Source organism: Anser anser (genome assembly GCF_964211835.1).
Source record: "Anser anser genome assembly, chromosome: 4".
In the NCBI taxonomy this organism is placed as follows: Eukaryota; Metazoa; Chordata; class Aves; order Anseriformes; family Anatidae; genus Anser; species Anser anser.
Genome location: NC_139724.1, coordinates 74602289 through 74615437, shown reverse-complemented (window position 1 = coordinate 74615437; position 13149 = coordinate 74602289). Strand labels below are relative to the sequence as shown.

The 13149-nt window shown below is 35.8% G+C and overlaps 1 protein-coding gene across 16 annotated transcripts in view; it reads left to right on the top strand.

Moving 5' to 3' along the window:
- CTNNA2 (catenin alpha 2) overlaps nt 1–13149 on the top strand; it is a 476933-nt gene that overhangs the window by 418760 nt on the left and 45024 nt on the right. For all 16 annotated transcript variants that reach the window (XM_083835463.1, XM_083835461.1, XM_083835462.1 and 13 more), the window contains one exon: nt 8760–8911. In XM_083835463.1, the coding sequence (XP_083691589.1) occupies nt 8760–8911 (152 nt within the window). The remainder of the gene's footprint in view (nt 1–8759; nt 8912–13149) is intronic.

The window sequence follows — 13149 nt, the reverse complement described above, 5'->3', positions numbered from 1 at the left end:
AGAAACACGTTGCTAATGTTTTTTGGGGGAAGAAAGTTCATCTTTCTGTAAGTGATGTTAATAGGTTTTGAGAAAATGCAACCATGCAAATCTTCGTTTAATAACTGGTTTCACCTTGAAGTTTTATTTGTCTGTTGTTTTAATTTACAACCTACACCTCCTTTAAAATATACTGCTGTTTTTTCCAGTGTTTCAGTGCTTTCTTGGCTGTGCTTGACTAACCCACTGACTTTATAGCCAGCTACTTGTTAGAGGCTAGATTATTGTCTCTGAGAGTAGTATTACATAGTGAGGTATTGGTTAATGTCTTTTTTAAATTGGGTACTTTTATTTTCCTTTAAAAACAAAATAAAAGCTTGACTCTCATTTGCTGACATTCTTATAAATCCAAGATGAAAACTGTAAAACCACTGAGTCAACAGGGCTTGCTTGGAACAAAGACAAAACACAGATTTCAGTGGATGTTAATTGTCCGCAGGAGTAAACCAAAGCTTCAGGGTTTCATTTTTATTTGTTTATTTTTGTTTTGTTTGGAGCACAGTGAAGTTTTCCTAATATCTTTAGCTTGGTTTCCTAAAGAGCAAGAGCCAGTGGTTTCCTCGAGCAGCTCCAGCTCTGAGCATCACTGTGGGGACAGGGATGGGCTGGGGCCAGGCTGGGATGTCAGCCTACAGCTGGAGGTCAGGATTAGACCCAGTGAGGGAAACCAGGGCCAGACACAGCCCAAGGATTGGCAGGCAGGGATGTCCTGATGGCTCCTGTTGAATTTTTCCTTGCTATTTACCATCAGCATTTATTTAGCATTTGCAGATAAATGTGAAGTTAAAGAATTCAGGAAAATACATAAAATATAATTCTGCTACATATGGTCGAAGAAAGTATGAAGGAGAGAAGGGTGGAAAGGAAAAGGAAGGAGAAAGGGAAGGTGAAAGGAAGGAAAGAGGCAAAAAGCAGCACAAAGGAGTAAAAGAAGACAAAACATGATTTCTGTTTAAATATTAAGATCTTTCATACTGATGAGCACCCTGTCCCAGCAGTGACCAAAGCCTACTAAAAGTATTCCATTGCCTTTAATACAGAGGAGATCAAGGTCTACTCAGCAATTGCTTGACAGGATGTAACAACTGAAGGGAAGAAGCATGAGTTTCCAAACAAGTGGAGCCAGAACTGTCTGGAAAGGGCTGTGGAAAACTTTCCAATACCTTTTTTTTTTTCTTTTCTGTTTGCATTGGGATGTCTGGAAAGCACGTGGGAAGACGCAGTATTTGGGTTATGCAGTATTTAGTATTTGGGTTAAAAGCTCCTGTGAATGCTGTGAATGACAGTGGAAATTTTGAAATCATCTACCATCTGATTTAGACCAGAAATGCGATTTTCATCTTTTAGCTTGTTTTCGAAATATCCTAGTAACCTGCTAGCTGTCAGGTCTTTTTTAAGTAGGTCACTCTCCGATTTCTATTTTAACTCAAATTCTTTATTTTGTCTTTATCAGAATGGACTAAAGTTTAAAATCAGCTCTCCTGGCAATTCAGCAATAAGCCTGTGAGAGTTTTATCAGTGTGAATAGGACAAACTTTAAAGATATTTATCACTAGGCAAAAGCAGCTCAATGATGTTATCAAAGCTAATACTAAAACGTGGTAAAGATGGATTTTTCAGCAGTGATATGAAATCAAACAAAATGTAGAAGCAAGAAGATGAATTTAAGCATAGCTGTAATCCAAAAAAAAAAAAAAAAACGATTGAGAGAGAGCTAAAAATTCTAAAATGGAGACTATTTTAAAAATAAATGATGTTAAATTCATGTTTTATGTGAGTTTCAGGTGGTTATAGTACAACTTATGGATGCCATCATCCTGACAACATGAGATCATTTATCCAAGGACTCTTGTGAAATTATGGCTTTTATTCTGCAAAGCACTGCAGCATTTTCTTTAAAATTTTGCTGAACTGAAATCCAGAGATCAAGGTATCACCAACAAAAACCATTTAATGCATTATTTAAAGATAATGTATTTTACAAAAGGACCAGTGAATACCCGACATTACATTCATATTTCAAGGAAGTGCTTGGTTTGATTCAAAGAATTTTTAACCAGAGAGTCCATCTTCAATATGTGAAGAAATACAGTGAGAAATCATGCAGGATATATTATAAAACAATTAAATGAGACACATAAGAGATGATTAAATCACCACGGTGTCTAAAGCTTTCAATATTGTTTCTTTTTCTCTGCACTTTTAGAGTTTAAAAATGGAGTATAATACTAAAGGAGAATATAATGTAAGTGATTTGAATTTTTAAAGGCTTTTCATAAAGTTGTTCATACACAGCTGTTTGGAAAATGGGTAACCATGGAGTATATGTTAAGGTCTTTGATGGATTAAGAACTGGTTTACAAGGCAGAAGCAAAGCATAAATGACTGTTTCTCAGCAGGCAAAAAAATAAATCCTGTAATGCTTCAGGGGTCAGCACTGTGGTTGATTTTGTATAATATATTGTTTAACAAGTGAATAGACAGAAGCAAAATTTGCCAAAAGGAAAAAGCTGGTTTGTCAGGTGAGAGTAGGGTAGTTTCTGTATCAGAAAGATGACAATAAAATATAATTTTATGTAATTTCTCTAGGTAAAAGGAACAATTTAAACTACATTATCTGCACTGACAGGAAGACTCTGAGCTAATTCATCCTCTCAGAAAAAAATGTTTCATCAGTATGGACAGCTGGGCACAGATACCTTTTCTGTGCACAATATCACTGAAATCAGTGTTTAAGACATTAGCCTGTATGTTGAGGATATTCACTTAATGCCCCAAATAGTTGTTTCAGCTTTGATCTCCACAACGTAAACATCTTCCAGAAGTGGAAGAAGTTCAAGACAAGGATGACAAAATTAATGAAATTAATTAACCAACCTTATCTCCTATGACCAGCTAACCTGCCTGGTGGATGAGGGAAAGGCTGTTGATGTAGTCTACCTAGACTTCAGCATGGCCTTTGACATGGTCTCCCACAGTATTCTCCTGGAAAAGCTGGCAGCCCATGGTTTGGACAGGTACATGCTTTGCTGGGTTGAAAACTGGCTGGATGGCTGGGCCCAGGGAGTGGTGGTGAACAGAGTGAAATCCACCTGGCGACTGATCACTGGTAGTGTTCCCCAGGGAACAGTGTTCAGCCTAGAAACCCAGCAGCAGTTCAACCTAGATTTTGTTGGCAATGATCTTACATTCGGTGCCATTGAAAACTCACATACAGAAAAGCTTTAAAATTTTTATTTGCTAGAATGATAAGGCCGTCAGTAAATTAGAAATGTTGCTATTAACTTGGGACCTGATTCTGTCAACATTTATGCAGGTGCCTGATTTAATTCAGGTAGTTAGACCAAGAGATGTTAATGGATCACATTTTTCAGTCTTAGTGTATGTATAACTGTTGTCAAGACCACAGCTCAAACTAAGAAACTAGTATTTAATTTTTCCCCCAAAGTATTGATTTACTTCTGAATTTAAAATTGATAGCCAATGTCTCTCAACGTAATAAATGAACCATCACCTGTCTGATGCATTTACAAGCGTCAACTCCAGATTTGGTGTGTCTGAATTCTGCTTGTAGCTCCTCTACTGTCAGCCTAACAATATCCCTCTTTGTCCAGTAAATGACAGATAAAAAAGACTGGAGGTTTTGTGGGTACAACTGAGTTAGGTATTCCCCATACATTGCTGTCATGGGTTTCCGCAAATGTGGACCGATAACCTTTGCTGGAGAATAACACAGATCTTAACTCAATTTCCAAAAACTTTACTGCATCAAATGACAATTTAGAGAAACTTTAAGAAATAGCATCTTATTAGTTTAAGATGTTTTTTCATGCTTATCTAATCAGAAGTAAGCACTGATGTAAAAATATGATTGGCAAGGAAATGGTTCATAATGTAGTTTAATAGCTATTTCCATTTTTAAAAGGCAGATAATGTTCACAGGTAATAATATAAATTAAGGAGTAAATATAAATTAAGGAGTAAGCTGTAGCCAGATCTGCAAGGTCAAAATTGGTGCAAGAATCTTTCACATGCAGTCAGCAGTCACCATAGTAATAATACATGTGGTCAAGAATGAGTATGTAGTCACCAAAATGAACAAATTGTAATTCTGCATCTCCTCTCCCAGGACCTGATGTTTACAAATCTACTATTGCTGCTTCGTGAAATAATCAATGGAGTCATTTCTGCATATTTCAGTGGCATAGTAAGAAAAATGATCTGTAGAGCTTCAGCCCAGGACCTTATAGGTGTAAGGCTTCACTGACTGAGCTGAAGGACTTTGACAGTTAGCTAGGAGGGGATAAAATCCTATATAGAGAGAATGTGGAAAAAAATGGAAGATCCTATTATCCTTTGACAATTGGGTTCTGCTTTGACCTGTCCCTATTCATTCCTCTTGTGTATCCATTTCAAGAAAAGTGTTGTAATAAGTCCAATAGCATTGTACTAGTAAAGTAATATATGAGTTTAAAATGTCTTTCAGAAATTAAATGTTTATTTCTGGTAAGGAGTGTTTCTTCCTACAGCATATTTTGCTGGATGTGGTGCTGAACAAAGACACTATAGCTGTCTATTAAATATTTGAGTGCCTATTTCCATGATACTGGGAGGAGTTCTGATTTAGCAAGCAAATAATCACTTAAAATGTTTCACTTCCACATTTTCCTTGAAGATTTCTGTGCCTAAGGCTATGATTTTAGAGGGTCTGCTTTTGACCAGTCTAGCACAACAGATAGAGAATGTGTCTTGTCATGCTTTTTCCACGTGTGCTTTCATATTCATAGGTCAAGTAAAAGAAAAAAAAAATAAAAGGAAAACAATTGTAGCCCAAATAAAAAGTCGTATAAATTACAATATATATAGCAAGCACAGACGTCAATTACAATGGTGAACAAAAAATAATCATCTTTAACTTATCTTTTATTTTCTTCAGGAGTTTGTGGAAATTGACACACTAGAGGCCTGTGTGGCCATTCAGAGGGACCTGGATAGGCTGGAGAGTTGGGCAGTGAGGAACCTCATGAGGTTCAACAAGGGCAGGTGCAGGGTCCTTCACCTGAGGAGGAACAACCCCAGGCACTAGTACAGGTTGGGGGCTGACCTGCTGGAGAGCAGCTCTGTGGAGGGGGACCTGGGGGTTTTGGTGGACAACAAGTTAACCATGAGCCAGCAATGTGCCCTTGTGGCCAAGAAGGCTAATGGGATCCTAGCTGGCATCAGGAGGAGTGTGGACAGCAGGTCGAGGGAGGTGATCCTCCCCTCTGCTCTGCCCTAGTGAGGCCACACCTGGAGTATTGTGTGCAGTTCTGGGCTTCCCAGTACGAGAGGGTTGTAGAACTTCTAGAGAGGGTCTAGCGTAGAGCCATAAAGATAGTTAAGGGATTGGAGTATAAACTGAACAACAGGAAGTTTCATCACCATATGAGGAAGAACATCTTTACGGTTTGGGTGACAGAGCACTGGAACAGGCTGCTCAGAGAAGTTGTGGAGTCTCCTTCTTTGGAGATATTCAGAGCCCACCTGGATGCAATCATGTGTAACGTGCTCTAGGTGACTATGCTTGAGCAGGGGGGTTGGACTAGATGATCTCTGGAGGTCCCTTCCAACCTCAACCATTCTGTGATTCTGTGATTCAGAAATAGCTTTCAGATAAAGAGTATAGGAGCATTCTGTATTATTTGGAATAAATTATGTTACATAAACATAGAAATATAAGTCTGGATGCAACAAAAAATGATTTTCTTAAAAACATCTTCTCACCTTTCTTGTACAAACTGTAGAAAAATCTCAAAGATGGGTTCTAAGAAAAAATGGACGTAGTACTCTAACTGGAGCCATACTGACATAGATCATGACTTCACAATATCTCTTCTCAAGCCTCTTCTTTATATATTGTAATAATTACAGTTTGACATTTGCCATTTTCTTTTACAATCACATCACACTGTTAGACATATTGCAAGAATGCACTTGACATATCTTCCTGGTTTGACAGCATATCAGAGGTAATTGTTCTTTGAGTTCTTTGAGATTCTTTTTCTCATGATTTCCATGTCCACCATGTAGTAATTTAATTTATATTTCGCTTGTTTTGTTTCTAAGAGTGTCTTGTGTGAGCATGTCAAAAATTTTACCAACGTCAAGCTGTATCGTATCTACTGCTTCTCCCTACCCTCTATTTAGCTGCCCTGTCAAAAAAAAGATGTTGTAATGTTTTGATGCAACCTATTTCTGACAAATCTGTTGCCTGTCCAACATCTGCTCCTTAATTACAAGATAATTAAACATTACTGCTTTACAACATTTCATTTCTTTCTGAGTACTGAAATAGGCTGAATATCCTATAATTCTTCCTTCCTTCTTTACCTTTCTAAAAATAGATGCTTCTTTTTCTTAATCCCCAGAACATTCACTGTTATTGTTATTCTTGAGTTCTCAAAGATGATTCAGAAATTGCTTTGATTATTTTCTTAAGAACTGCAGGGTAAATTTGACTATGTTCTGTTTACTTTAAGGTACTTTGATAAATATAAATGTTTATGTAGATAAACTATCCTTTCCTAATTCAGGTCTGTTGCACTTGGAACAGTTAGTTAATAGTTGGGTTAAATACCTGATCACATCTGCTTTTGAGGAAATTCTAGACAGAAATTGAAGGACCCTAAATATTGCAGCTCTATGCCTTTTCTTTTGCTGCCATTTTTGTATCTCTCTGTTTGCTTGTTTTATCCCTGTGACCCTAAATAATTTCTTTTATTCTTAATGTTTACTAGTTTTCATTATATTTTTAATGATTGCTTTTTGATTTTCAGGTTGGACTTCTTTATACAATCACATCAGTCTCTTACTACACTTTGGAATGTTCCATAAATTAAGATAATTTTAAATATGCACTTCTTAATACTCCATTCAGAACTTCGAATTTTCTGACTCCCTTTCTACTTAAAATATTTCCCCTCGGCTTAGCAATGTTTTGTTGATGCTTAATTTTTGAAGTCTATTGTCACCATCACTTTTCCCTATTTCCCCAATACATCCCAAACACTTACTCCACTTACTGAACATTATTTGCATGAAAGATGCAATTCAGTTCTTTCATCTGTGTACATGAACAAACATACATAAAGATGGCATAAACAAGATTTGAATAGATTAATCTGTTTAAAAGGCTCCTCTTTAAGAAACAACATTTAGTGAGATACTGAAATGCCAGAAACAGAAAGGTTGAGCTTGTAGTGGCTGCCAGTTCTTCAAAATGTAAACCAGTCTTGAATCATAGTGTGTGTGTTTTTTTGTTTTTTTTTTTTTTGGTTTTGTTTTTGTTTTTTCTGTTTTTACTTTAAAACAGATGTTAAGTGAGATGCATAAAACACGCTGTTTTCATTATGAGTAAAATAAATTTAAGGGCATTCATTCAAGAAGAAAATGTGGTTTCCTGACACAATGAAAGTTTACTTCCAAGGAAAGATTGTCACTGCTGCTGATAAAAATAACACTGGAAATTCCCACTTTGTACCATTATTCAGCATCAAGCTACCAAAAAGTTTATTAAAATAGAGTATAAGGAAAAGATGGTAAAGAAAAACAATATAACAACAACAACAAAGTTGACTGTTTGAATTAGAAATCTTTTCCCGTTCTTTCAATTATAGTGCCAAAAAATAAACCAATTGATACATGAATTGGACACCTATATGCTCAAAGAAGGCAAATGGCAAAAAATTACATGAATATGAGGAAAAGATAGCTATCTATAAACCTTAAGCTTGACCCACATTCTTTGACATTTGTAAAAATTAACCTTAAAGGATTCTGGATCCAGGTCCTGACTCGAGCCCTGAAATATTAATGTAAAACCATTGGAATGCCTAAGTATAACGTAAGTGCATTATAATTAGTGAGACTTGCTGTTTATGTTCCTGTGGTAGGATTTGTGTTTAAGCTGTTAGAGTACTGATATGGGAAATGTTTCTCTTTCTGCATAATGCCAGTGATTATATGTACAAAAGAATCCTGTATAAAATTTGAGGAAAAGCTTCTGCTATTATAGTTACTTTAAGGAAAGCATTTAAAGTATTTATATAAGATAAATAATTGCTTTAAGATACATATTCATAAAGCATCAAACCATATAATACCATTACCTTAAATCTGTGGCTATTTTTTGCAATACATACAAGATAATAATGAAGAAACCAAATGTCATTTTACAGACCTTCAGAAAAGTAATTTGCTAGCTTTTCCATGCTAAAAGTGTTTTGTCCCTTATGCGGTTTTTATTATACAATGTGAGCTAGAATACAGTTAGCTGGTCTAAATTGGTAGGTGTATTGGCTACATTTTGCTTTGATCATTTGGTATAAATACTGTACTGTGTTCATTCTAAGTTTAAAGGTTTAAAAGAATTTAAAGGTTTTAAAAATATTCTCCTGATAGCTCAGATAACTCGCTGTCTTTTAAAAGGAAGTTTTACATTCTTCATCATGCGCTTGGAGGCAAGTATGTGAAGATGGCTGGTTTCTTGCTGTCAGAAAATGTGCCAGAGCTCTGTACATACAGAGTCAGTACAAACCCACTCTGTGAGGCTTCCTGTGTCTTGAAGTTGTGACAACAAGATGTACCATGCCTACTGGAAAGTATTTATGCCCAAGGGCAAAGGGAGAATGTTCACAGAAGGAGGTGTCTAATCTTGCTGCCTTTCATTTTGTTTAATCTAGTTATGCCACGTTTTGCTGAACAAGTTGAGGTTGCCATTGAAGCGTTGAGTGCGAATGTCCCACAGCCATTTGAAGAGAATGAGTTCATAGATGCCTCCCGCTTGGTTTATGATGGAGTTCGTGACATCAGGAAAGCTGTTCTGATGATAAGGGTATGTAAGGCACCCGGGAAATAAAAGTTGGAACTTAAAGGAAAGTATCACACTGGATGGGAGGAATATAAAAGCTGCTTGGACTCAACCCTGCTTCATAATAAGCCAGAAAAGCTTGACACTTAAACAAGCATAAAATAAAAGTATGTTCATTGGAAAAGTATTATTAAGCAAAGAGATTAGGGTATTTTAGGGGACGAACAAAAATTATTTTGTTAATCACCTGAGAGATGATTTTATCACAGCTGCCTGTAGATGCAAACTGTAGAACTCTTTCCGTAGTAATACCATTATTTTGCCAAGATTTTCAAAGTTTGTGTAGAATGTTTTTGTTTTCTTAATGTATGTGTGCTGCCTAGGATATGAGGTAAGTCTGGTTAAAATCTAAATGAGTAAATAAATTATCTTGATGCTCCAGTGAGCATCTGCAAGGATGGTTTTGAATGTTTACTGAACTAAAGAATGTGTCATTTCAGTGTTGACTAACCAGTTGATTCAATTTGCTTAAGCATCTTAAAAAAAAAAAAAAAAGCAAAACAGCATAATAATTGTGAGAGTAGATGTGTGTCTTGCTTTTCAATGTAGTCCATAATCAGATTTCAAAAAAATAAAATAAAATAAAAAATAGATAGATAGATACTAGATATATATGGTTTGGATGGTTTGGACATCCCAATTTAGATTTTTAGATGAAACCCAAATTTCCTTGCATCTGTCCTGATGAAAGCAAACGTACAAATGAAGTTATTGTGAAAATCACAGAGAAAACTGCCTCTTATGAAGCAACTGACAGTGCTAAAGCAACAACTCATCCCCTTAAGCAAACAGCATACACTTCAGGTTGTGAGTGTAGTATGGTACTGACGAAAGACTTCAGGCAATTACAGCACTCCAAAATATAGCTTCATTTTAGTCACCTGTCACTATATATTAACATTTACACAAAAAGCTTTTGACAGATTTAATTATAACTGCAAAACAAATCCCATTCCCATACCCAGTGCTAATCTGAGGTAGCTTGAATTATAGGCGTGGTTGATGATGGGGGCAAACATACCCTGTTGTGAGACATTTGGGGTATTTTCCAGATCAGGATGGAAATAGAATATCTGCATAGTAAAAGATCTCTGTTTTTCCTTCAACTGTCCAGTTCCTTAGTCTGTAACGGTTGTTTCTAAACTTAGGACAAGAGCCACTTCTAAGTACACATCAGTCTTTTAATCCAATCAGACATTTAAACTGCTTCATAACATGCAGTCATGAGCTGGGTTCTTCTGCAGACCCATTTTCTACTGTCCGCTGCCCAGAGTTCTGGCTTCCAGGACCCCCTTCCTGGGCAAAAGTGGGACATCAGATCTGTCCCACTGAGGTTGCTATGAGGTTTTCCGTACTGAATGAGATTTTTGGCTAAGCAGAAATCACCATTTTAAATTCACTTCTTTCAGTGCCATCTTACTGTTATGTTAAGCACTAGCTTGGAAAGCTGATCAGCATTCAGGCTCCACAGTCTCCTTAGAAACATCCAGGTTACTTTTGCAGTTGTATCACTACCACTTTCCACTCCATGTATGATATGAGCTAATGAATTCTGCTTATCCAGATTAGGAAAATGTATTTTTTGCATTCAGACAATTAACTTATTTATGGAGCTAAATGTAGTGCTCCTTACCCAGGCAGAGAACTAAAGCACATAAATGGATTCATTATCCTTATGAGTTAACTGGGAAAATTCACACTGATAAATTTACATAAACCAGAGTTTGCTGAGTCAGAACCTTATTGTCTATAAAAACCAATATTATTTTCAGTTTGAAACACTTCTTAGCATTCCTATCCAGATACCTAATGTTGAAATGGAATATACAATGAAAGGGTAGACACTAAGCTACAAAAGACAATCTTTATAATATTTTTATCTAATAATTTCTTAATTCTCACATATCCCTTTAATTCAGGCTGTAAAACTTATTGAAGAATTATTTAAAAAACAAACAAACAAAAAAAAACTTGCAAACCTTTTAGAGCTTCTGACACAAACAATTATTTTCAGGCAGTAATTGTTCATGTGCATGCCATGAAAGATTGAATTTATCTGAGATGATTCTCTTATTTCATAAAGCCACCTTTAAAATTAATTTTTGTTGGTATTATTACATTTAGTAAGCTAAAGGAAAGGGGGGAATCTCTCTTCTTTGGAAAGGGGAGATTTTATTGATTGTCTGAAAGAGAAAGGAGACTCATTTTACATTGAGGTCTATTACTATGATCTATACAGAAGTAAAAATCTATTTCACAACAGAAGTAGTACAAATAAATTTAGGAGTGTAATTATGGAACCTAAAAATAAGATAGGAAATATTAACTTAGTTCCAACATCTTTTAAATTACTGCATAGGGATCAAATTGCACTTTGTTTTTTCATAACTACTTGTAAAATTCCTTCAGTAATTAGATGGAAACCTTCTTTACAGTTAGAAACAATCACAATGGCATTTTTTTTCATTCTTATGTGTCTACGAGGCCAGTCTTTTTTCACACGTCCTTTGCTATTGGCAGCCTCGCCAACAGCAGGTTAGTTGCAACTACATTAACGTGTTACATTTGTTTGGATCAGGAGTACACTTTCGGAGCCAAACTCCAGTTGCTCCCACTTGCCATGTTTTGGTTCTCATAATTCAGTAGTTCTAGAACATATGAACTTGATCCTTCTGGGTGATCCTGTAAGATGTGCTCTATCTAGAGGCATGTTAAATGTACTCTTAACATTATGGGAATTTCATTCCATGGCTGCAAAGCACACCTACACTGAATAAAAATCAAATTACGGTAGTGCAAATGTGGGGTCCTCAGCACTGTCTGGAGGTAATGAATCCATACTTCTTAAAACAGGATTAGCCTTGATCACCCATAGGGTGGCCACTGGAATGAAATCCAAGGTGTTAACTACATCTCAGACCCTCTGGAAAATGAGACTTGATGCAGAATCACATCATTTTTTCAAATAGCCTGTCTCTGAAGGGCACTAAAGCAGAGTCCGTTGTCTATATTGAGAGCTTTACAGGTTGAATTCGAAGTATAAGTTATTACTGTAAATAATTAAACAGCTCAAGACCTGCTCTGTGAGAGGTTCTTTGTCTTCACTGCTCAGTTGGCGCTTACAGCACCTGAGTCACTCAGGCTGCAACTGCCTTTGTACAGAAACAAATGCCTAGAATAGCATGGAGTTGAATAAAAAAGCATATTGTACAGGCTTTTTTCTCTCAGCTTTTAGAAGTAGAAGGTATTTTAGTGGTAGAAAATAGGGAAATGTCTCTCTTTCTTCTCATTACAATGTTGGCTTCACTTGGTGTTTACAGTGCTGAATTTCTTATAATTGCATCTTAAAATTTTTAAGCATGTAGGGAACTATACTGTAGTGAGTCTTTTTGAATTGGTGAAATATTAAACAAACAACATTTGTAATTTTACATATCTATGCCATTTTACATCTAATACTTGTAAAATTTACATTTTCATAATGGAGTTACAAAGGGTAGAAGAAAATTATAGTGATGGAAGATATTTTGTTCACAGCAAGTTCTTCAGTCTAGCAGCCATAGAAATATTAAAAATAAAAAAGTAAAAAATGCAATGACTGGAAGATGAGTTTCACCAAATTCATAGTAGAAGTAAAGCATGCATTCTAAAAGTAAAAGAATATAATTACTAGGTAATTTATCTTGGATTGTGCAAGTCTCTCCACTGGGAGAATTCATCAGAATTGGATGAATGCAGTGAAGAATATACTCTACATGTAGTAGAGACACATCATTTGAAAGAAAAATAATCATTGTAAGTCTTATGGCCTTGCTATACAGCAGTTAAGTCTGAAAATTATGAAAATGGTCATTTTTTGTTCATTAATATCAGTGAGTTTTTAAAATCTGTTAGTTTTGAAAATGATTCTAGCTCCCTCTTCCACAGGTGTTCATCAGAGTTTTGTTTAGATGCTGTCTCTAAGCTGAAATCCAAGTTTCCTTATTTTGTATGACCATAGATTCATATTTCTGAAGGACTGGATCTGTCCTATCTTCCAACTCAGATAAATTAAGTTTCAGACTTTGTTGTCTTGGAAACTAGGTTTTAAATACCATGGTTGAATTAGTTGTGCACAAAAATTAGAGTTCTTATGATATATTTAGAAGTCTCTGCTAAGGAGTTAAAAAGCTTAATTCCAGTTACCTCTATATGTAATTTCT